Here is a 27,472-nt window from a genome sequence, read left to right as displayed (position 1 = left end):
GAGGTTTAGAAAGTAACTCCTCCAAGACATAAGGCTCACGGAGCTGAAGTTTATACGGGTTACAATAACGTTAAAATGACAATTCCTATTCATTTAAATAATACGTTCATCTATCACAGTTACTTTCCGCCTAATCTAGCATGGGCAATAACCGCATGTCGAACAGATGACCCAGAAATATCGAAGTAAAACGTCCTGAAACAAAATGTCAGGTGTTTTGTCTTTTCTTTTCAGAACAAAATTATCATGCCGCTTGTTTTCTTCGGTTAAATCAACTTAATCTCAAAAAAAAAAAAAAAAAAAAAAAAAAAAAAAAAAAAAACTCTTTTCTGAAGTAAATGATAATAAATGCATCTTTCCTTATCGTTGAAACTGCATCAACCCAGTAGGCAAGCATTTATTATCTAAAAAACCTACAGGTAAATGGAGTAATAAAAAAAATTTATATTATAGTATTATGACATAAGGGAGAAGCAGATTTGTAGCATATGATCTTATTATTGTACGACCCGTTGAGTAACGAGAATGGCAGAACAAGGTGGAGTTCTTTTAAAATAAGAGGACAGTTTCCACGAGAAAAATACTTCACTACCTTATATCTATTTACAAAATGTGTTGGCTTTAAGGCCATTTGTTTTCAGACTTCTTCTATTTCAAGATCATTCATTTGTTAATATCAAAAACTTACACTTGGAAACACTGACACCGAAACGAATCAAGGCTTGGATTTTGTGTTTTTAAGGGTTTTACGGCGCTTGCAACACATTTAGGTTATATCAGCTCTAGTAAAAAGGAAGAAAATGGGATAGTAAAAAGTTCTAGAATTACAATTAAAGCACCCAATAAAAATTAAGACACAGGGGAAATGAGTAAAAATAGGGATCAGATGTAGATTCCAAGAGCATACCACCAATGTACTTAGTTTGAGATCACCTATAAGTCTCATCCGGACACAAGCACAAATTCCAACAAAGAGGAATACACTCAAATGCTTACATTATACATTCAAAATATAAAATATAATAATACATAACAGAGAGATGATTTACAAGGAAAAAAATATAATCTCCCAAAACAAAAACTATGCATTTGACTGTTTCCCTCCCAGCAAGGACTCCAGGGCCAGGACAAAACCAAGTAATCTCATTCCAAGACAAAGACAGAAAGCATGTTGGAAAACAGATATAAGGGGGATAGAAGACACAGTATGTACCCCCTGCCCACTATGGGAGGTCAGGAACCCCAACCAGGAATTTATTTTTAAAGTCATTAGTAAATGTGATTATAAGATTAAAAGAGTTAATTAATCATGACTCCACTTGACCTCAATAATTCCGCCAAATTAAGATCGACAAAGAATAAATATTAGTTTTATTACAGACTAATCGTCCTATAAAATACCGCTTTGCTGTTTATTCCCGACAGGCCGAATGACCACTGATACATGATTAAAAGATATAAATATAAATATAGATAGTAATCAAGATTTCAATTCCTCTGACATCCGCACAATGCCTCATTCCATCAGCAAGCCAAAAGGAACCAAAGTCCCATTTCATTCAATACCCTGTGTCCTCGATGTACAAACACACTATTATGTTAGTGCCTCAGAAGCCGGTAAATCATTCAAAAATGAGTCGAGTGAGGTAATGACCATATCCACCCAGACATAACGTTTTGCCGACAAATAGATTGGAGTGAGGTTAAGAACTCTACCGATTATAAAGGTCTTGTTACATAGCGAAACCAAACATACTCGACTTGGGAGTAGAATAGGGTCTTCCCATGAAAGACGTATGACGCGTTCAAGTGGAGGCCTCCTGGAAGCTTTAAAGTCACCCCTCTATTACTTTTACCACATAGGAACAAAACCAAAATCGCCACTTTGTCCGCATTAATTTACGAAGCAAGGAAAGCAGCCCAAGAGACGTCAGGAATGCGGACCTTCTATCTACAACAGCCCTGCTCGGTCTATGAGAACCGATTATCACTCCGTCAGGCCAACTAACTTTCAAAACTGGAGAGATGCTTATCTAATCAGGTCACGAAGAAGGCACGTGACATACTCAAATGATTGCATTAATTTATGATGAGTAAAGAATCACCACGATCCATGATTGGTTGGGATGGGAACCAGTCAACTTCATATAGCGATACGTAATATGTGTTAGTACAACAAATGGAAAATCACCAATGAGAGGAAATTACAGAGCTAAACACAAAAAGGTCTATTATTGAGTCAGACAGTTGTCCAATTGTATTTTTCTCCTTAAACATCGGGGAAACTCATTTACAAGCAAGTAGGAACCTCCTAGAGGAAAGTAACGCGAAAAGACATTACTGGTTCAGACCTAACAAGTGCCATTATCAACCATTGACGAGTACATCTCGATAATATTCCCCTCTAGAAAAATCGATATTTACTGCATTCCCGATCTCTGAATTAAACAAGTTTTTTTAAAAATTCTGGCGAGAAAACTTGTCCTTCAAATATTAATAAAAAAAAAACTTGCAAACCCGAAACTTGAGGAAGTCGGAGGTTTGACAGCTTTGACAAGATGAGGGTCCTTTTAATCGATGAATTAATATTTGAAGGACGAGTTTTCAAGGCAATTTCATTTTTTAAAAATTGTTTTTCCAGAGTACGGCACTTTCACCAATTGAGGAAATCTATCTTTGGTGGTTCATGGTGGTCTGACTGACGGGAATAAACAAAACACATCTCAAGGTATTATGTAAAACGCCGACTAAACGCTTATTTTACATTTTAGACAGACAACGTAAGCATAATTAAGGGAATGCGTTTGTTACCGATTATGCCCCTAAATTGTGTCCAACAAATCGAACAATACTATGAGGTCCATTTCATATGCAAGCAATAATATTAAATGGCTTGTCGGTATGTCTACGAGAAAGCTAAAAAGAATGAAAAAGAAAGAAAGAAAGAAAGAAAGAAAGAAAGAAAGAAAGAAAGAAAGAAAGAAAGAAAGAAAGAAAGAAAGAAAAAAAATGGACAAGTTGGGGTGATTTTGATCAGTTGATAATTACGACGTAAACTCGTCTTACTAAAATGTATCATTTTAATGTAAAAAACATCTCTTTTGTCTGATTACGGCAGTTCTGGACATTGCCACTGACAGCCAGAGTCATGAATATGGATGGGATTTAGTCAATGACATCATGTAAATTGACGGTACCGATCACCGATAACATTTACATAATAATATAGTATATCGTAGGGTCTCTCTCTCTCTCTCTCTCTCTCGCTCTGTGTATGCGTGAGTGTGTGTGTGTGTGTGTGTGTGTGTGTGTGTGTGTGTACGTGTATGTGTGTATGCAGTGGGGGTGGGGGAGAGGCCATAACCAGACAGAGACGTATAGATTTGTGCTGCATGTAACCAAGATACCTTTAAATCTGTGTTCTTTGATAGTAATGAATATATTATATAGACATATAGATAGATAGATAGATAGATAAACAGATAGGTCAGCACACCAAAATATGAGACCAATCGTCTCAAAACGGTATAAAGTCGGGTTGAAACTGGTGCTTTGAGTTGACATTTAAAAATAAACATATAAAATTTAAATCATAATAAATGCCTCCATTCAGAACATGGCGTTTTGTTGCTTAAACATTTCCTAATTCGAATCGTTTTGACACAATTCCAGATTGACGGTGTCGCTCACATAATATTATGACCACCATTTTGAAAGTATATGACGGTTTCGTGGCATTTGCGACCTACTGGAATATTTTATATAAATTTTGACCCATTGCCTGTAGGAATAAACCATATACCAAAGAGTAGATTTGAACTTCATATGATAAGAAATATGAAATGTTATGTTTGTTCACTTTATGAAATTATACTCAGTCAACGTAATACTAAAGCATATAAACTTAACTCGTGTGATATATTTTTAATTCAATTTTTAGCATCATCATCTTCTTCTTCATCATCATCATCATCATCATCATCATCATCATCATCATCATCATCATCAGTCGGGTTCCTTTTTTTTTTCTCCAAGGGTTGGATGCCACGGTCTTCCATCTCTATCAAGGGCGGCAATTTCGCACCATTCCTTGAATTTCATCATCTATGTCACCTCTTCGATATTTTGCCGATATTATACATTTCCTCCTTCCTCTACCCCGCTTTCATTATCATTCGGACATAATGTAGTTCTGAGAAGGTTGACCACATTTAATTTTACTTTTCACTTTACCTCTACGTACAAGACTATAACAATACACTGTGTGACCGGTTGGCACAAATCCAAGTCTACCCTCTTGGGATAATGAGGGAAACACGGTGAAGTTTTATTAGGTAAATAGAGATGAGTAAAGAAGGAAGACGGGGGCAAAGAATAGGAAGCCTGTGAAATATATCACCGGTTCGGCCATCAGACTTCATTTTATACTTTCCCATCAGCGCTGCCTTCCAATAAATGGGGAAACCTTTAAGATATATCATGATGGTAAAAGCTGAGAAAATACCTTTCTATGTTTTGACCAGAAAATTGGTACTTTTAGGGCATGAGTTGTTTTTTTTTTAATGGTTTAAACTTGTAAGGCGACAACCATAATAAAGATGATGGATAGTCCACATATTAAATAATACCTTGTAAAAAAAATTTTCAAGCTCAACCGGGACACTACTTGCCAAAAACATTAACCAGCTGTTCCGAAATAATGGGATCATAAGGTGTCCCAGAATGGATGAATGGTGCACTTGAACTCAATAACGGAAATAAAAAGTTAAAACAAAAAAAAGATAAAAATGACACGAAGTGCTGGACAAAAGTAATGGAGTGAACCAGCTTCAGTCCTGTCTAATGTAGCTAATTATAAATCTGCATATTCTTGGTAAAATCCGAATCTGAAAAAAAAAGTCTGTATCAACCCGAAATACTTGATTTTCACCCCTTTAAAAAAAAATAATAATCACATTGAAATACTTCAGTATTGATATAGCGTAGATTAATTTGAACATATTATTATTTTTTAAAGTATAACAAACACATTTTTCCTAATTTTAATCTAAAAGTTAACAATCCGAATCTGGAGAAAAGAAGAAAAAAGAGATCGGAAAGTGACCAAAGTTGGCACCTCCCCCCTTCCCTATAATACGTACATACCGATATAAGATAATCGTATAAAGACGCTAAATTTGAACTATAAAAAGAGAATGTCCAAGCGAGGTAGCGGTAGTTTCTCTTAGATTTTTAAAGTTTAATTTTTGTAATGCTCTCAGGGAGTCCCTGTTGTTTGGTGCACCTAAATGCAATGTCAAACGTTAACAGATTGTCCAATGCAAGTTCGTACAGGTGGCGAGTAGCAGAGAAGTGACTCCATCCCATTTCCAATTTCAATCGATTGCACTTGTTGCTTGTTGATGAAAAGATCGTGTTCAAAGCTCGTGTTTTGGTTTATCTCTATGCCGTGAAAGTATTGCTCCACCCAAGTCTTGAGTTCATTCATTGTATTTTCCCATCTTACGTTCGGACCGTGATTGTACCCTCGTATTACAAATAAGACAGGAACGTGTGAAACACCAGACCACAGGGCATTCGAAATATCACCAATTTATCTTTGTAACCATCGCAGTATAAAATGCAAACTACCTCTTTTAAAAAAAAAATCAAAACAAGTGAGCTGCATGTGATGCATTTTTGCTCCAAAACACGATCCCGATTTAGTCGTATGAAATGTGCTCTTCTTTTTCAAAACTAGAGAGTTATGTGGTGAATTAAGCTCCAAAATAGGAATGAATGGCTTTGACTCTTTTAGCGCAAGACTACCTCAGCTATCTAACGTTGTACGGGATTATTGTAAAATACATCATAATATTGACTTCATATCACAGACATTTGTTCAGAGAGACACCACAATCGAGAGGGAAAAAGGTGTTGGGTGTGCTGGAAGCTTGAGAAGATCAAAGAACTGAGAAACGAAAACCGAGGGCGAAAATATGATGATTAAGTCTACATATATGTGGAAGTTTATTTTAATTCCAGGTTAATATTCCATAGTGAGGTCCTTGACTATCGGCCAAGAGGGAGAGAGCAGGTGGAAGTCGTAAGTTTGCAGGTGAGAACTAGGTGTAAGTGGAACCATACCACAATCGTCTGTGTTATATATACAGATAAGTGGGCGGAACAGGTACTTGTGTTAATAATAACATAAAATGACATGAGTGTAGAAGTGTCAAAAAAAGACATAGACGATGAAAAACGTTTTGCAGTGATGGGGATCGAACTCGGGACCGGACTGATACGGCACCCTCCGTCTGGCTGTCAGTGAGACGCCATGCGCCACTCCATTCATGGTTCGATTCCCATCAATGCAAAAACGTTTTTTAACCTCTATTGTCTCCTAACGCTTCTCAAGTCAAGTGAATTTCTGTGTATAGGATGAATGCATTCGACGTAACTCAGATCTTTGGTATTGTCTTTAGACCGCCAGTCAAGTGATGGGTACTTACTTAAGTCTCTCGCTGACAGACTATAAACGTCAAAGGTTACATTCATTTTGTGTGTTAGTACGATTAATCTGGCGGGTATATCACTACCTAACGCATAGCACCAATAGAAGAAGTTCCAGATTATGACGGATGCCAGAAAAGGGTACCGTGTACCTGAGAGATCTATCAAAAACAAACAGACACTGGCTGTATTGGAATGTTGATGACAGGTTGAATAGCTTGGGGAGAATTGGTTACTTGTATTATTGACGTAACACTAGAAACAGGTATCATCTATTCCTGACAAAAAAAAAACCCCAAAAAACAAAAGAAAAAAAACAACCCAAAAATAATAAATAAATAAAAAAATAAATAAATACATAAATAAATAAATAAATAAACACATAAATAAACACATACAAATAAAAAATAAAATAAAAACATACGTAATTTGTAAACGACCGCGTCAATCTGATATTATGACGGAATGCGATAGGTGAACAAAGCCGGTTTGAAAGTCAAAATGTTAGTTTAAATATTATTTATTAATTTATTTATCTATTTAATTATTTATTTATCGATTTATCTATTCATTTGTTTATTTATTTAGTTATTTATATACTTATTCTTAAGCTGATGACATAAAACTCTCCTCAAAGGCTCTTTACTTACATTCTCTCACCATACTCAGGTGTAAAATGAGTACCTGGCCGTTAACAGCGTTGTCTTTATCCCATATAGTATCGCCTAACAGGCGTCATGTCCCGTCCTACAAGTTAAATGTTGCTGTTGACTAGGGACCCCTTGTAATGCGCTTTGAGTAAATTTAGTGGATATTGCTCTAAATAAAAGCTCAATTAAAAAAAAATAATCTTACATTGGCATTTAGGAACAATGATTCCCAGCCCTATTTATTTAAAAAAAAAAAATAGATGTTTACAGAGAGAACGCCTTTTCCAGCCAGATACTCATTTCTCCCAGGACTCAATCAACTCAGAGAGGGACTCGAACCAGAGACTCCAACCTACAGATCTGAAGGCGAGTGTTATACCACAAGACCATAAAACCACACACACACACACACACACACACACACACACACACACAAAAGACCCTCACCGTTTCCACAATCGCAGTAAGTAACACCAAAGCACCGAGGGATCGATAACAGCACAATACAAAAGTTTTAAACATATCTATATCATGAATGTATTTTTCTAATTTTACCAAACAGCAGGTGGTTCAAATCAACCATCGCCTGATTCACAGTGGTTGGTGTTTGTTTCACTGACCCACTCATAATTTATGGCATCTAGCGAAGCAGGTAATGCGCAAAGGTGTGCAAAGACCATCAGAAAAACCAACACAAAGACGCACACACACACATACACACACACACACACACACACACATTATCATTAAAAGTAAATATAAATAAATAAACATTTAATTAAGGAAATGGCGATGGGAAGAGAGAGAGAGAGAGAGAGAGAGAGAGAGAGAGAGAGAGAGAGAGAGAGAGAGAGAGAGAGAGAGAGAGAGAGAGAGGGGTATGGCATCATAACCATGGGCCATTCTGACCACCCATTCCAGACACTAATAACACAACAACCTGTTACCGTCTTCTTATATTTGCCTGTTATCTGTGATGGGTATTTATAGGTATAATGTCTGCATTTGCACAAAACCACAAACACACACCAACACACACACACACACAGACACTCACACACACCAATACACACACAACCTCCCCTACCCCAAGCTCTTCAATCTTCACTAATCAGACCTTGCAGATAACAGGCGCGTGCAAGCATTAATCTATATAGAGTAAGTAATGGACATTACCAGCTACCGGACATAATTACCCTACTGGCCAGCTGCACCCCGAAGTTGCACAAGGTATAAATCATTACCTATTAGCGAAAAACTACGGTATTGTTCCTAAAAGATTGAGGTACGAATATTGTAAGCTCCTACACCATTAGCAATCTAATCAATACGCCTCTCTCTCTCTCTCTCTCTCTCTCTCTCTCTCTCTCTCTCTCTCTCTCTCTCTCTCTCTCCCTCTCACTCTCTCTCTCTCTCCCTCTCAACGCAAAACATACCAGGACACATATACGCCAATCGTTACATATAAGATAAAGAACTGAACAAGTGTGTATGAAAGGTGCCAGACAAAGCTAGAAAGTAAAATGCAAGAAGAAAAAACCCATTCTGCTCGTTCCGTTCTTTATCTTACATTGGTGGTTGCTTCTTAATTTCTTAATTTGTTAAAACTGAGATAACGAAATTGAAGGGAGAAGAAAACGCATTTCCAACATTACGTGTATATCTAGTCAAGCTCCAATACGTATGCAAAGATTATGGACAAGGCGGGGAAAGGGGGGGGGGGGGGGGGGGGAGTAGACATAAAGACGGTATTCGTATTTTATATTTGTATAGTGAAATCGGAGGATATATATATATATATATATATATATATATATATATATATATATATATATATATATATATATATATAGATAGATAGATAGATAGATAGATAGATAGATAGATAGATATATAGATAGATAGATAGATAGATAGACAGAAAGATAGACAGATAGAAAGATAGATAGAGAGAAAGAGAGGTGAGGAGAGAGAGAGAGAGAGAGAGAGAGAGAGAGAGAGAGGGGGGGGGGGATAGAGAGATTATCTCTTGCTAATTCAAGGGGTGAACCTCTCTCTCTCTCTCTCTCTCTCTCTCTCTCTCTCTCTCTCTCTCTCCCCCCCCCCCCCCTGTCAAAGACAAGAACGAAAACACGACACATTACTATAAGTCCAATAAACAGCGTTTGTCTTCATCTCGAGCTCTGCAAGAAAAGCTTACTAATGCAGTCACACTAAATGTGCATTGGATTGAAACAACAAATTACACATATTCTTTTTCATATGAAACCCCTCCCCTCAAATTTAAATAAGAAATAAAGCGTCTAAGTGATCTTTTAAGATTAAAAAATAAAGAAAGAAAACTGCGCAAAACCGCATTTCAGTCGTATAGGCGTGTCGATGAGAATGAATATAAATAAATAAATAAACATATTCATCAATAAATAATTTAATTAAATAATTAACTAATTAATTAATAAAATATTTAATAATAATAATAATAATAATAATAATAATAATAATAATAATAATAATAATAATAATAATAATATAATAATATATAATAATAATAATAATAATAATAATAATAATAATAATAATAATAATAATAATAATAATAACTAAATGAATACATAAATATATACCGCACCCATAAATTACTTCACGTTCTTTCAAATCATCACTCTCCTCAACAACAAGTGATGAACGTTTCTAAAACTATATTTTTATCACCGAAATAATAAAATAACACAATTCATTTTTTAAAACAATTATTTACATAAACAGCATAATAACACTGAGAATACACACGGAAGGTAAACTGCAATAAAAGGTCTGTTGATCATCTACAACAATAAGTACCGAATGGTCAGGTGTGCCGATTACTCTAATGATCAACTAACAACAACTAATAATACCAAACAACAAACAACTAACCACCGTAATAATCATCTCTCACCAATGTGTACATAATATGCAGACCTGACAGCCAAACCCAATTATGGGCCTAGTTTAACAGTGTTGTAATGGACAATAGTTTGAGTCTTTTTCTTTTTTTGTTAGTTTTAGATTTCCATGACAACAATTAGCCCGCCATAATGAATGGGTTATCAGACCTGCAAATAAGTTCACGTCGCCTCTAACAAATAAAATGTGATAATAAATTCTTATGGAAATACAAGTTACTGAGCATTTATCATTTTCTCTATTGGCGTATAATAATAATGATAATAATAATAATAATAATAATAATAATAATAATAATAATAATAATAATAATAATAATAATAATAATAATAATAATAATAATAATAATAAACTATTTTTTACCTATATCGGGAATGTTATTGACATGAGAGACCGAAAGACCGAGTCCATGAAGTCAGTAAGTTACCGAAGTCGATTAAAAATCGTATTTTAACACCTTATCCTCACATAAGAATATCTAAGAATACAAAATAGTAAATTTGAATAGAATATACCTATTCCAAATAGTTTGCACACCACACATTCAATGGGTCAGATATCACTACTCGTCGGATCCGTATTTCAACGGGGACAGAGGTGTTATAATCATATTAATAAATCACGCAGATAAGAGTGCTGTCCTTATCAGGAAGAGAAAAGGCAATTTATTGCACTGACACAACTTCAGCACCACAACTATCTTGACCATTTTTTTTTTTAATTTAAAGAAGAATGTAAGATATTCACTTTCGCACATTAAAAGACATGTGTTGAACACTTCCAAGCAATGTACAGTCTGATCAATTTTTCACTTACACCAATGGTCAACGACATCAAACACAATGGCCATCAGAATCAACACCACGACACCGCCACAATCACCTCTGACTAGTTAAGTAATGTGATAAGCAAGCATGAGCGACGGGTTGGTTGCCGGAATTCCGTTATTTCTGGAACCATCAAAATCCCTGTAGCATGTAGCGATAATCTGATTGCCTGTAGCTCACCCTGTCGGGATATCTAATCGCTATTAAACACGCACGTTCCTTGCTCACCATAAACCTTCTTATATCTATCTTAAGCGTTTGTGCACGCGCTGGTACGTGTGTGTCGGTGTTGTTGTTGTTGTTGTTGTTGTTATCTTATGAGTAAAGTTCTTCGGATTTTTTTCCTTTTGTTGTTTTATCGTTTGTTTGTTTATTTGTTTTTAATCTGTTAGAATGCATGCGTGTGTCATACGAGTTTCTATTTTCGGGAATATTTTATATAAATTATAAATAAACAACAGCGAGACTTAATAATGAATTTTCTCATTTTTATCCATTTATCCTTGGACCTCCATATATTGTTTTTTCGAGCAAAACCTAATTTTTCCCCTCAAAAGCAGGATAGAAAAAAAAAAGAAAAGGAAGAAGAGGAAGAAGGAAGTGAAGGAGGAGAGAGAGGAAAAGGAAAAGGAGGAGGAGGAGGAGGAGGAGGAGGAGGAGGAGGAGAAGAAGATAATGATGATAATGAAAGCGAGCAGGAAAAATATGTCTCATTATCAATCAGATTATTCTACAAAATATTTATAGTGCCAAAGAAACAAACTGTTTCATTATATATTATTTTTTCATGAAAAATAAGACATCCGAATCAAGCTGTGCGGGTTTAGCAAACCCACGCTGCGTCATGGTTCTTGTTGCCAAATCAGACAAGAACTACTCCCCCTAAAACTCACATCCCTATATCACACCTCATCCCTCCCCACCCTACACACACACACACACACACACACACACACACACACACCAATACAAACAAAAAAAAAAAACCTTATGTTTATTTGTTGATGTTTCACTTGGCAATTCAAAAACACGGCTGCAAAATAGATAAGCTTGATATATTTCCACCGCTGCTCTTTATCGCATACACAGGAACGCGTGCGATCATAACATTATCACAGATTTATCACGACAAACAGTCTGCCATCTTTGAAATGAAGTTAGTTTACTTTTGATTTTCACTTATTAATTTTCATGGTACAAGCGTACATAGAACACGACAGAAACATTAGCACCAACCTAGCCCAGAGGTCAAATGGGTATGGCATTCCAGTCTATAACAAATCACGAAAAAGAAAAGAAAAAAAAGACAGAAAGAAAGAGAGAAAAACAGTTCCTCTTTCAAATGTATTCCAGTGATAATAATCTGACGCAGACGTAATCTGAAAAAATAATTTGACTTGATTTGACCTGATGGCGGAACAAACGCACGTAGAACAAGATTATAGCTCACTGGTAAGAATACAAAATGACAATAATAATATTTGATAAAAATAGAAATAATAATAATAATAATAATAATAATAATAATAATAATAATAATAATAATAATAATAATAATAATAATAATAATAATATAATGATAATAATAATAATAATAATAATAACGTCATCGTGGAGAGTCTTCAAATAATTTTCTACTGACAAGTTAGAACATTTGCTGAAGTAAACAGTAAGGCATTTTGGGTAAACTGAACTCCTTATCAAAAATATTTTAACATTTCACGGCGAAACTTTGATTATTATTTTTTTCCTTAATGTTTGTTTTATTTTTAAATACAGCACTGTATCCACCAAAATATGCTCAAAGTAAAAATAAAAAAGGGGGTACAAATCCAACAGCAACATTTAATAAGTTGGACGAGACATAACACGTGTAAGCCGCTAACACATTTTTTTTTCGAAAGAGACAATCCTGTTACCAGCCAGGTACTCACCTAAAATTCAGATGAGAGAATGGAGTAAAGAGCCTTTTCGAACGTCTCATTTTTGCGCCACTGAAAGCGGGACCCGAACCAGGAACCACCTAGGTGTCCAAAATAGAATAGCATGCCTCAAAGTCACAAAAAAAAGGTGTAATATCGCCTTACCAGCGTGTTTCTCTTCCTAAATGCTGTTGTTGCTAGCTTGGGACCACCCACTGTAAACCGCTTCGAGCACGTTGTGTGGATATTTCTCTACATAAAAGCTAATTTCTTTTTCTTTTGTTTTTACTTAGGAGGAGAAAATATGGGGGGGGGGGGGGGGGGGGGGTCAACGATTAAATAAGATAACGAAAGTTCCATAAATCCCAATTCGGCGTCAAATCTCTAAATGGAGGAAATTCCCCACCAATGATTACAGGCCAGCCATACATAAGCTTCAAACACACAATCGGTAATTTGTGAGAAAAAAACAATACGGATAAAAAAAACAAAAAAAAAAAAAAACAAACAAATAAAAAATAAGTATCACTAGAGCTATGAATTGCTATTTATTTAAAATGAACTAAAATCGACGTTATTCAATAAGTTAGTATGTTCATACATTTCTTGTAGAAAATATTTTTAAAATATCATTTTCAACCCAATTCCTCTAAAATTCAGGTGAGAAAAAAACACGAATCTTTAAGAAGAATTCCAGATTTGGCCAATTTTGACTTTTTTTAAAAATCGGTATATTATACCGATTAAATTTGTACAACGAGATATCCGTGATTTCAATGTTTCATAATAACGTACTTCCGTTCGTGTGTTACACATTATATACAAGGCACAGGCACTCATGTGTAACGCTGTGTCTTTCAATCACCGGTTATACGCATGATGTGCCAGCATGCATTCACAGCCAATTAAAACATCCGTGTCCAGAAATTAAGATATCTAAATGGATTCTCTTATGCCGCATAAATAATCTGGATTCATAATTATAAAATAAATAAATAAATACATAAATAGCCCATAGAAATGGAAGGAAAAACACCCAGATATAATACCGTTTTTGAGGCAATGGGTTGCAATTTCTACACACACACACACACACACACACATACACACACACATATATATATATATATATATATATATATATATATATATATATATATTATATGAGAGAGACAGAGAGAGAGAGAGAGAGAGAGAGACAGACAGAGAGAGACAGAGGGAGAGAGAGAGAGAGAGAGAGAGAGAGAGAGAGAGAGAGAGAGAGGAGAGAAATAGTGATAGATAGGTTCATTGATTGTTTTAGTTTTCAAATGCTGATTGTTCCTAGTTACTGTTCCCCTCTTTCTATCTGTTAACACACTGCTTAAATGCAAAATCCGCAACAAGATCAGGAAGTGCCCCTGATTTCGACTTAACCACTAGTCAAAGTGAATACTAAGCAGATCGTAGAGGACTGTAAAAAGGTAAAATACAACAGTGAATACAATGGCTTTAAGAGGGGTTTTGAGCCCGAAACATTCCGTGTTCAGTATCGATTTTTTTTTCTTTTTCGAAATTGTTATATTCGTTTTTGTACTCTAGCTTTAACCATTTATCACTTTCTTATTGCCGGATGCGGTAATAAATTTACATGTAAAGGATATAACATATCACAGTTGTTTATAACGCCTATCCACGTACATCTCTCGTCTGTAATAACATATACAAACATTTCCCTACCGACATTACCCAATACTATTGGCCAATTCATTCTACCTGTTAGGAGAAACTTCCCACCCCACGTTGCACCAGAATGCACCAAATGCATCACTAGAATGGCAAGGCGACTAATTGCTAGTTGGAAACCTTCCACGGACTTGTTTATGTACGGACCTTTAAGCCAAGAATGTGTCAATACACAGATTGTAGCTATACATCACCTTAATGAGTGGCAGTTATTTTTTTCCCCCATATACCTGGTGCGTGGATTTAATATTTCAAGATGTTCAAATGACGAATTGCGTGCAGTTTGTTGAAAATCACAAATCCTTGTTTAAGTCAGATATTTCTGTTGCAAGGATTGTGACGATGAAACTAACTAACCCAATACTGGACTATGGCCAGACCTGCCGACTTTCACAAAAAATCGTATAATTGCGAATTTAGACTCAATCTTCTGAGAAACAAAACAAGCTACTGAACTCCGATAAATCGTGCCGAAAATAAACATGTGGCACCAAATCACAGAGTTAAACCTAGGCATCTAATTTAATCTTGATCAAGGTAAGTTGGTCACCTACAGAAGTAGATTTAGTGAGATCTGATGAAAAAGACTTTGCAATAGATGAGAGTCCTATCCAAAGAATATCAAGCAATTGCTATTGTCTGTTTCACACTATAGAAACCGGAATAAACTCTTAGTCCATGGGAATAATGGCCCCGAAGGAAGGACTTCTCTATATTACCATATTTCCTCTTGAAAACTTCGATGTATTTGGCATTTGAGCAACATTGAGACCGTCAAAGACTTCAGACAGTGTCTATCAGGAAAGAAAAACCACCACCCCCCCCCCCCTGGCTTAGTCAGTCTGAATATTATTGGCAATAGAATAAATTGCACCCCCCCCCCCCCTTTTTTTTTTTTATTAAAACGACTGCATTCTGATATGCATAATTTATTAATACACCAAAAAGCAGTGTTCAGAACATACATTCTAAATCCACTATAAAGTGCAAGAGCGAATATGGCGGGACCCCCCCCCCCCCCCCCCCCCTCCCCCTTTTTATTTTATGGAGAAAACAAATGACAGTTTGAGATTCAGTCAAATGCTCGCCATTTCTGAGAGTCAACACAATAACAAATTTGCAGCACTCTGAAGAAATAGGAATAAAAAACAACAACAAAAACAAACAAACAAACAAACAAACAAAACAAAAACATATTTTTAAATGGACAGAATACGTGTTCCTTATCGAAATATGAAGGGCAATTTTTCTGATCCAAGTCTAAAAAATTTGTTGCTATATATAAATCAATTGATTCATTCTGAAATACTCATTTGACTCTTGAAATCTACCAGTGCAATATGGTCAGCAGATACGTAGGTACGTTAGTATAAAATATGAACGTCTCCAAACTTTGCTTCAGTCAGAACGCATTAACGGCAAGATGAAAAATGGCCTTTAGAGCCAGGAGTTTATTAACGTTTTTGAAACAGTAAACAAACACTAGCAATTGCCTGCTACACTTTGAATAGGACGCTTTTCAATAGCAAAGTAATATCCCCCTGATCTGATCAATCACTGTTGGGTGGCAGAGAGAGAGTAGAGAGAGAGAGAGAGAGAGAGAGAGAGAGAGAGAGAGAGAGGGAGAGAGAGAGAGAGAGAGAGAGAGAGAGAGAGAGAGAGAGAGAGAGAGAGAGAGAGAGAGACTGGGATTGACATGTTGTCCTATTACTTGTGAAGAGAGTGCCCAACAAGTGTCTTACCGGAACCCCCAAATGGCAAAATATTTTCATAAATTTGCATAAGGAACGTATGAGGTAAACCACTTGATTAATAAGGAAATAAATTAACTCCAAAATACGAATAAATATACATTTTTAAAAAGAGGAAGAATAAAAAAAAAAAAAGGATTTAGAATTAGGGCAACTTACATGTTGAGACAATCCAGAAGCATCCCAAACTAGCTCAAGTCTACAGATTGTTGGAGCACAGTGATGAGGCTAATCCTTAAAAACGTTAAGATATTCCGGACTTGAGAGAAACAAAATATAATATCCTGCCTACGTAGATAATAATAAATGCTTGCCACAAATCAAAATAATTGCCTCAACTTAGAGACACTCGTCACACCGTAGTAGTGAACGCAGAATGATATGTGAATGCAGTTGCACTGAGTCATCCATCCTTGAAAGATTTCAGAGTAAAACACAGCAAAACTCAAAACACACGATAAACAACAACGCAAAACACACAAAAGAGAGAAACGCTATAATTGGCTGGTGAAATATGCCAAGAGAATGCATAACACTAACACAATGCCGCCCCAAACAACAAAACACTTTTTTTACTTTGGAGGGGAGGGTGAGGGTTCAACTTTAGTCGAAAATTGTTTATTCACATAATATCGATAGATCAAGTCAAGACTTAAACCCAAGACTCCTAAAAAAGTAACAGGTTTAAGATCTGTAAAAGACTTCGGGGGGACCAGATAAAAAATTAAATAATGTTCCGAGCAAAGTGAAAAAAAAAAAAGATGTTTAGTCATTGTAAGGTAACATCTCGATTGAATCAATAAAATTGGTTCTCTCTGATCAGAACATTACTTTTAATGTGCTTGGCTTTTTAAAAAAATTAACACACAAAATAAAACAAAATAATATATGCACCCTAATTACTACTTCTATCTTTTAACTGTTTAACACGTCGGTTAGACATAAAAAAAGGCACATACATTAACTTCGGTGATTTTGACGATTTCCGCAATAAAATAACAAACAAAATAAAAACAAATAAATAAATAAAAATAAAATATATAACATAAGATAAAGGCAACTATGAAGATCTAGCATTCATCAAAACTTCAAGAGTTTATGACATGACAAATTTCTCCAAAGTTAAGAAACATACATCAAATGATTAGCAGCTGGAATCGCTTCTGAAAATATGAATTAAAGTATCAAGTTTGTCCAATTTCTTGTCATTTTAGAAGCTGTTTCTGTTCATCTTTTTATGTGGCAGTCTCTCAAATGTTAACTAATTTGACATGAGCAACCAAAAAAAAAAATAATTTTTAAAAAATAAAATAAACAAAACAAACAAAAAGAAAACAAAATGGAGGTTGGATCCTGCCTATATCGTACTTTAATACAAAATGGAGGTTGGATCCTGCCTATATCGTACTTTAATACAAAATGGAGGTTGGATCCTGCCTATATCGTACTTTAATACAAAACGGAGGTTGGATCCTGCCTATATCGTACTTTAATAAAAAATGGAGGTTGGATCCTGCCTATATCGTACTTTAATACAAAATGGAGGTTGGATCCTGCCTATATCGTACTTTAATACAAAATGGAGGTTGGATCCTGCCTATATCGTACTTTAATACAAAATGGAGGTTAGGGTCCTGCCTATATCGTACTTTAATACAAAATGGAGGTTGGATCCTGCCTATATCGTACTTTAATACAAAATGGAGGTTGGATCCTGCCTATATCGTACTTTAATACAAAATGGAGGTTGGATCCTGCCTATATCGTACTTTAATACAAAATGGAGGTTGGATCCTGCCTATATCGTACTTTAATACAAAATGGAGGTTGGATCCTGCCTATATCGTACTTTAATACAAAATGGAGGTTGGATCCTGCCTATATCGTACTTTAATACAAAATGGAGGTTGGATCCTGCCTATATCGTACTTTAATACAAAATGGAGGTTGGATCCTGCCTATATCGTACTTTAATACAAAATGGAGGTTAGATCCTGCCTATATCGTACTTTAATACAAAATGGAGGTTGGATCCTGCCTATATCGTACTTTAATACAAAATGGAGGTTGGATCCTGCCTATATCGTACTTTAATACAAAATGGAGGTTGGATCCTGCCTATATCGTACTTTAATACAAAATGGAGGTTGGATCCTGCCTATATCGTACTTTAATACAAAATGGAGGTTGGATCCTGCCTATATCGTACTTTAATACAAAATGGAGGTTGGATCCTGCCTATATCGTACTTTAATACAAAATGGAGGTTGGATCCTGCCTATATCGTACTTTAATACAAAATGGAGGTTGGATCCTGCCTATATCGTACTTTAATACAAAATGGAGGTTGGATCCTGCCTATATCGTACTTTAATATATTTAATAACAACGTTGTTTTTTTATGTATCGAACGTTACAAAACTGACCTTTAGTCACATTAAATATATAAATTTTAAAAAATTACGAGATAACCCAATTATTCTCAATACCGTCCAAACACTCAAGCTCGAATGCGACACATCCACCATATTGATAACTATTACAACACACGGGAATATAATTTTACATAGTCCCAATACGCGCCTTGTGTCTGTCAAATGTGTGATAAAGTCAAAACGGTATTATATATTTAGAACGCGATTGGCTTCCCAATGCCTTAAGATTGTCAAAGATATGATTGTATGCCTCGAGAGCCGTTGATATATATATATATACATACAATATATATATATATATATATATATATATATATATATATATATATATATATATATATATATATATATATATAATAGATAGATAGATAAAGAGCGAGAGTTACAGAGAGGATGAGAGAATATGCGGACAAAAGTAAGTAAAAAGGATAAGAATATTTTTTTTTAATATTAAAAAATGAAGAAATGAACGGCTTGCAATGATGACGAATTTAAACCATGGTGGCATCGAACTGGGCGGAATTCTAAAGACTCGCTGATAAAATAATATTGTACGAAAATGGAGACGAATGGGGATACATGAACACCAACACTGGATAGAATCGACAGAACAATGCTGTTATAAACGAACAAGAGAAATATAGAATACAATATTAAAATCCGAGGTAAATTAGACGAAATATATAACAAGAGAACGAGCTAACACTACAATAGGCCATGAACAAATACACTTCACAATGATGGAACCCGAACGAAAGGATGTATGAAAGAATAATGAACAGAATATATTATTACGTGACCCAACATCTCAAAACGGTATTGTATTAATGTCGGATTAAATCAGATGCCAAAAAAAAAAAAAATTAAATTAAAAATAGATTTTGAAATTAAAATGACCAGACAAGTATTATGATTATTATTATTATTATTATTATTATTAATATTATTTATTTCTTTTATTTATTTTTTTCCTTATTATCCCGACTCCCATCAATAAACTGCATGAAACCTTAACCGAGGTCTCATATTTATGACTAGAACTTCTATTTTTGGTATTAAAACCACCCTGACTTAATACCGTTTTGAGAAGGTAGGCCACATGACATCATTATCCTTTCCACATCAACAAGGTGAACAATTTTTTTTTTTTTTTTGGTACAAGCGTTGAGTAAACACGAAATTTTCACAAATTCCACACAAGCTACTGGAGAAGAACGTACCCCAAAACCATCCACGTCCCAAATGGGCTGTCCATACCACACACTCTACCACACTAGCTACGTGTGTTTTGAAAATGGTGTCGCGGTTATGTGTCCATCCCCCGCCCCCCTCATCTAAACATCCCCATGACTATTGAGAGAGAGAGAGAGAGAGAGAGAGAGAGAGAGAGAGAGAGAGAGAGAGAGAGAGAGAGAGATGGAGGGGGAATAAATTAGATAAATTGATAGATAGATAGAGAGAGAGAGAGAGAGAGAGAGAGAGAGAGAGAGAGAGAGAGAGAGAGAGAGAGAGAGAGAGAGAAATGGAGGGGGAATAAATTAGATAAATTGATAGATAGAGATAGAGAGAGAGAGAGAGAGAGAGAGAGAGAGAGGGAGAGAAGAGAGAGAAACCACTCATACATACACACACTGATAGAGAGTGAGTGTGTGTGTGTGTGTGTGTGTGTGAGAGAGAGAGAGAGAGAGATGTTTAAAAAAAAAATCAAATTATTGTACCCTGCTCCACGCCCACCCAGCCCCAATCATCATTATCATCTCAACAAATATAATGCAATTATGACATTATTGCGGGATGTGGAACTGTTTGTGTGTGTGTGTGGGAGGGGGGGGGGGGGGGGTAGGAGTGGGGCAGTTAGACGGGAATAGAATGATGAAAATAATGAATGTCTGCTTGTGTAGGAAGTGTGTGGGGTTATAATTTGATTTGCATTCTCAAAAAGTAAAAACATTTACTGGAAGATGGGACAGATATTTTTTTTTTCTCTTTTATGATTCTTATCTGACGAGACTGATAATAATATCTGACATCGAATACACAATATCAGAGATAGAAAACTAGAGATTGATAGGGGTTGGGGGGGGGTGGGGGGGTGGGGAGAGGTGGATTTAGGAGAGAGAGAGAGAGAGAGAGAGAGAGAGAGAGAGAGAGAGAGAGAGAGAGAGAGAGAGAGAGAGAGAGAGATCAGAATTATCACCATTGACATGTATTCACAAACCAAGCCATGCCCAACAAACCACAAAATTCTCAACTTGTCGAAAACTATTTATCTACCCCCCCCCCCCCCCCCCCCCCCCTAGCTGAATACCACTATGAGGCTAAGTGATATTAAGCCGCTAGGAGACGTGGAAGGTAAAAGGTAATTTTCTAAAAAATAATATAAGATTCAAAAATGAATAAAATACAAGGAAAGTTTCGGGCTCAAAATCTTTGAGGGTTTTGACCCAAAAACGTCCCGCGTTTGGTATTATGATCTTTTCAGAAGCTGTTAAAATTATTTTTAAAATCACTTTTTATTGTTTTGAGGCTGTGGGTCACACCAAATTGATTCCCGATTTTCCAAACTTTATAAGCCCGTAAAGAAGTATATAAAGAGAAAAAATTCTTAGGTTTGAGATTATTTTGACAAGTTGAGGGTTATTTTTTTTTTAATCAACCGTCAATTCGAGGAAATTTTCAGAGGAACAATCACCTATCTAGCTGTCAAAACACACCAAGTCAACCGCATACAACTAGGATGAATAGCTCATCACCCAATAATAAATAAATAAATAAATAAATAAATAAATAAATAAATAAATAAACACGAATCCAGCGACCCAGCAGAGAAAGCAATCAACCCGTAATTGTGACCAAAAGGTGCGTGGCTGGATGGGAAGGGAGGTAACAACAATAATAAAGTAGACCAAATAATCAACGATACTTGGCTGGAGTGAGGCCAGATTAATGCCCTTTGATCAAACCCGAAGGACCAAATAAAAGAAGATTACTTCTTGTGCCAGAGTGGTAAAAGGTGAAGACTGGAAATTGCGGGGAGGAAAAAATACAACAAAAACTGGAGCAGACACTAGATTATTCACTCATACCAAATTGACTCTCTCTCTCTCTCTCTCTCTCTCTCTCTCTCTCTCTCTCTCTCTCTCTCTCTCTCTCTCTCTCTCTCTCTTCGACTTTAAAATCTGTTGCTATTAATATTTTGCCCTTTGTTATCTAAAACGTGAAGCTAACAACACACAGGCAAGACGGCAGGACTAGATGAGGTCAAGCCTTCTAGATTGTGTCTTAGAATTTATGTTAAATCCAAATAAAAAGATATTTTCTAGAAATTATCTCACAATCAGTAAGTCTGAAAATTTGTCTGCCTTTGTACCCATGAGCAAAATGTTTGCAACAAACCCACCATTATTTCAATGCTTCAGCATTCGTAAAATTTTTTTGTGGTGTTCTTGTGTCTGGATAATACTTTGAGGTGACTTCAAATTAAGTTCTTCCCATTAACTGCCACAAATATGACTCAAATGTATCGCAAACATTGTGAATCCTTGAAAAAAAAACGACAAAAAAAAAAGTATTTATTGGTTTCTTAATCATTTTTACCTAGTTTTTGACAGAAACCCGTCAACACAGTTCAACTTAAGGGTTGACTTTTTAATCTAAAAGAGTTTTCGACAAGCTCAAAAGATTTTAGTTCGGGAATACCAAAGGTGATAAATTTGATCTCCTCCCTCCCCCCCTCTCTCTCATTCTTTAATTTTCTTCTTTCTAATATATGTACCAACCCATCTGTCTCTCCCCTCGATTTCCATTTTTCTCTTTCTTTCCATCCCTCACTTTCTCTCCTTTCAATGTGTATTTGGGGCGAGATATATATTATTATCATACATTATGACCATATATGGAAAAAATATAGAAATGGTCGTTTGATGTTAACCAGTCTTTCACTCTCAAGATTGGGCGTCCAATTGTTTGCATAACGACCATATATGGAAAGATTATGAAGGTTTTTGTTGGCTAATAAATTTTGGACAAGTGATATAATGAGTGAGCATGATTCTCTGCTGTTATTCAATCACAACTTCAAACTATCAAGATTCATTTGAAACATCTCTATACCACCGACTGAGGAAGCTGCTACAACATTTTCGATGGAACAAGGCTTGTTGACAGATATCAATGCAGGTGAACCTTGAGGACAGTCTCAAGCCGGTATAAACGCAGAGAGAGGAAATGTCGAACATGTGTAAACAATAAATTTAGGACAAACTATTAACCTGAAATGTGTCCTTAGACTTAGACACCCTAACATTATTAATGCAGCCATGGACAGTCTCAAGCCTGTATACAAGAGGAAATGTGAAGACGGTAGGTCTGCTATGACAACAGAAACGCATCGTGGTAGAGAGGTAGGTCTGTATACCACCAATATTGGAGTAAAAATTTTGCATCAGTTTTTACTGTTATTTTCAAGTCTGATTCAGTTACACAGTTGGATCTAGTTTTGTACAAGTGTAATAATAATCTATATTTAATATGATGAAAACAGGAAAAGAAATAATAGGTTAGCAGTTGGTCGAGAGACAGCCAACACTACGAATTCATTTGCAAGGTAGTCCAACCCACGACTACCTTCAATTTTCCCCAAAATAGTGGTTAGAAAGAACAAATTATAGAAACAAATGAAGACCAGTTAAGATAGCATTTAAGTAGTGAAAGTTTTAATGGGTGGAACATGGTCTAATTTGCTGATAAAGGATTTTCTTACTGAGATTGAAAAAAAAAGCCATTATGGCAATTTCAGTTCCACATAAAAAAAGCTTGTATTTTAATGATGCCATTTGGGCATGAAGAACAAAAACAACAAAAAACAAACTGCATTTGGCATCTTAGCACTGTTAACGTTAATTTTGTGTTAATTCTGACAAGCATTCGCCAATAATAGTCTGATATTATCCACAGACAGGTTCTGTGAATAACAAAAGCCCTAAGATTGAAATCAAAATCTAGTCTCCATAGCCTCTACCATTCAACACTACATGTATTTACTGTTTGTAATGTGAGTGGCGGACCTGGAATTTCTTCAGAGAAACATAACCCCTGAGGCAACCAAAGTTTCGGCTTTGGTGCAGCATCAAGGTCCCTACATCCATCTTGCTTTGTTTACTGGAGACTGGAATGCCACCTTGGTTGTTCTTACCAAATAGTAAGGCAAAAGAAAAGAGTAAGGGGGGGGGGGGGGGGTTTGAGAGAAATGAGAGAGTGTCTGTGTGTGTATGAGAGAAAGAGAGAGAGAGAGAGAGAGAGAGAGAGAGAGAGAGAGGAGAGAGAGAGAGGAGGGAGGGAGAGAGAGAGAGAGAGAGAGAGAGAGAGAGAGAGAGAGAGAGAGAGAGAGAGAGAAAGAGAGACAGACAGAGTAATGTCTAATTGGCAGGTGTCGGATCACTTGTTTCAAAACTGGATCTTCTTTGACTTTGTATTTACTTTGAATCAATATTTTTCTTTTGTATTTACATTTGGATTTTGATTGAATCTAAATTTTGTGCATTTCTATAGCTAGGATTAATTTAATTGTGAAAAATTCTAAGTCTAGGGTTGGTTTGTAAATTTATTCAAAGTCTGAGTCTGATTATGGCTACAATTTCAAGGATTTTGGTTCCAACAGGCAGGCTCTATTTCTCCGAACGCTTAGTAAAATAAACTCGAACTCTATTTCTCCAAATGGTCGGCTAGCCTCCAGTGGCTGATGGGTTACGGACACAATGATGCAAAAGTAAATGCTCGAACACAGTGGACGGGGAATTCCCACAAATCATCAAGCTAGTGTTTTTAGGCACATTCTTGACAAAGACAGATTTTATCAAAAAGTTGTGCTATCGCGAATACTCAATGGCGCATTCACTTTTGCACTATTAAAGAGAGTAAACCTAAACAACAAAGCCAAAGTCTCAAGACGGGAACAGAGGTTGAAAGACATGATAGCAGAAACTCAGGATAGAAGTTTTTTGTTTTTTTTTAGAAGGGGGATAGCGTGGCTCAGCGATACTGTCTTTGCTCGTACCCAAGAGGTACAGAGTTCGATCGCCCGTCGCTGTGCTGTGTGGCCTTGAGCAAGTCACCTCGTCCTTGCTCAATTTGCGGCGCTGCAATGCGGCTGATGCCTGGGTTATTCCAGTCTGCCCTTGGAAGAGACCCTAGAGACAAATTTCCCCAAGGGGATGAATAAAGGGAATCTTATTTATTTATTATTTTTTTAAACAGAAAGTTGGGAATAAAAGACAGAGCTTCCGGGCACTGGCAAAAGAAAACCCCCTAAAAATGCATAAACATTCATCATTCACACACATACTCTCGCAAATAACCAAAAAAATCTTGAGAATGGAAACCGTCGGAGAAATAGAGAGAAGTATATTTTCCCGTAAAAATATATGATTATGATCAGAAAAAATTGGCCTTTTTAAAATTTTATTTTATCCGCAGTCTCAAGGTAAACAAAGCAAGACAACGACAGTGACCTCACTGCCGTACCTACTAAGTTTTAGTTCCAGGCAGACAGTCAGTAGTTGATAGGTCTAGATAGAATTAGAGAATTTTAGAATCTAAGAATCAGTATCATCAGTAATCATAAGTAATTAGCAGTCTCTCTCTCTCTCTCTCTCTCTCTCTCTCTCTCTCTCTCTCTCTCTCTCTCTCTCTCTCTCTCTCCTCTTCTCTTGTCTCAGACGATTATGTCGTGAATGGATTTCTTAATCTCGTTCACGATATGGAAAATAAAGGAAAAAGTTCCGAAAAGAAGTGGGCGTTCTCCATATATGTAAAGGACATATATGGGCGGTTAAAAATGCCATGTATCAAGCCATCACTCGAATAGTCCGGGAATGTCCATCCGGTAATAAAAACAGAGTCAACACCTGTTTCAATCAACAATCCATAGTTAAAGTTAGTAAGAAGAGCTTGGGAAATGAACACAACCCCGTTTTATTTTTTATACCCATTGTGACGTCACAAACTAAGGGAAGAAATAACACATAACAGTTATTACGCTGTGATTATCCCCAGACAGGTAACCAAATTTCGTTATCCCCAGACAGATATTTGAAACTCAGCTCTTTTAAACAATTATCCACAGTCCAGAATATGGAATGTTTCCGAACGCACATAGAAATAAGGAAAGTTAATAAAATATCTATAAAAACATAAAATTAACCAACATTAAATCAGTTGTTACTACATATACACAATATGCGTCGACTTCGAAGTGGGTGTCATGGCCGAATGGTTTAGTCGTCTGCCCTGGAAGTTTTACCAGAATTGACGTTGTGGGTTCGAATCCTGGTTCTGCCAAACGAAATTTGGTTATCCCCAGGAGTCTGGGGATAATGACAGCCCAGTTATTAACAGTTGAATTGAACTCACAGAGTGACACCCAACAGGTTACCCAACAGGAAAACAATTCACAACATCACAACAACAGTTGTTACAACTCAATAGCCAAACAACAACAAATATTGAGACAACAATAAATACGTCTCCACAATTGACTTGTTGTAGGTACTTTGGTAAAAAATTCAAATTGGATTGAGCTCAATGAAACCTATATCATTTTAAAGTGCTTTTCAACACGATTCTAATGATACCAAAATTGTGAAAATCAGATAAGCAGAAAAAAGTTGTGTTAGTTTAAAGGCTGACAAATGGTCTTCTATTTGCCTTTGTTATTTACTGACGGACTTTGTGACCTGAAAATTGTTGCATTTCCGGTAGTAACCGCCATTTGGATTTCAAAACTGGTCTAAAATGACCGCTAAGATTTGAGTAAGGATTTTACTGGAACGAATTTCATGGATGCGGTATACAACTTTGCCCTGAATTTAATTTTATAAAAAAGTTAAGATGTTAAATAAACGTGCCAGCATGAAATTTTGATTTACCAAGTTCTAATCTTTTAATTATCCAAAGCTAAATTATACCCTATTTTATCCATAATCAAAAGTTATACTAAATTGTCATTGATTTTAAAATAAACTACACCAAACGATAGAGTAATTTCTCCTGAAGAAAATAAGACATAAATCATTAAAATCCATCCATAAACAAAAAATCTATGGAACTTTTTCTGAGACCCATCACTCAAAAGTCCAAAAAATCGGGTCACAGCCACTAGGCCATTTATCGGCTCCCTGCTGGAGGGCCAAATGGACGTTTACCAAAGTACCTACTTGTTGACTGTGGTGTTGAAAACTAATGAATCTAATGAAGACCTAAAGAAGTAAGGAGTGATTCCCCCCTCTCTCTCTCTCTCTCTCTCTCTCTCTCTCTCTCTCTCTCTCTCTCTCTCTCTCTATCTCTCTCTCTCTCCCTCTGTCACTGAAGATTGAATTAATTGAAGAAGTGAAAGTGAAAGATATGAATATGATGAAGTAAGACTCAAACTCAAGACATGAAAAAAGAACAAATCAGACATGAAAAAAAGAACAAATCAAACTTACCCACTCGATGTCATTTTGATGTTATTGTAAATCACAGCATTACATCAAAATTCCAAAGCAGTAAAATACAGAGGTGAAACGAATCTACCTCTGAAACTTATCAACTGTCAACACTTCCTCGTAATGAATTTAAAATCTTGTTTTTGTGATGAAAACAATGGAAAGGAAGTTTAGATCGTCCATGTGTAATGGTGTCTCATGGGAAGTTAACTCTTTTTCCTCTCACTGTTGTCACTGGTTA

The 27,472-nt window shown here is 35.9% G+C and overlaps 1 protein-coding gene across 2 annotated transcripts in view; it reads right to left on the bottom strand.

The window, feature by feature from the left end:
- LOC144964146 (homer protein homolog 2-like) overlaps positions 1-27,439 on the bottom strand; it is a 64,484-nt gene extending 37,045 nt beyond the window's left edge. Inside the window, exon 1 of one of the 2 annotated variants that reach the window (XM_078898081.1) lies at positions 27,232-27,439. In XM_078898081.1, the coding sequence (XP_078754207.1) occupies positions 27,232-27,245 (14 nt within the window). In that variant the 5' untranslated portion in view covers positions 27,246-27,439. Of the gene's footprint in view, positions 1-16,472; positions 16,727-27,231 lie in introns of those variants that run through there. The other variant, XM_078898080.1, reaches the window with a different exon arrangement.
- Between the last annotated feature and the right edge of the window lie 33 nt (positions 27,440-27,472).

Source organism: Berghia stephanieae, chromosome 2 (genome assembly GCF_034508935.2).
Source record: "Berghia stephanieae isolate SIO BIC M18660-M18661 chromosome 2, UCSD_Bste_1.3, whole genome shotgun sequence".
Taxonomy (NCBI): Eukaryota; Metazoa; Mollusca; class Gastropoda; order Nudibranchia; family Aeolidiidae; genus Berghia; species Berghia stephanieae.
The sequence above is the reverse complement of the archived record's forward strand: the minus strand, read 5'-3'. Positions and strand labels throughout refer to the sequence as shown.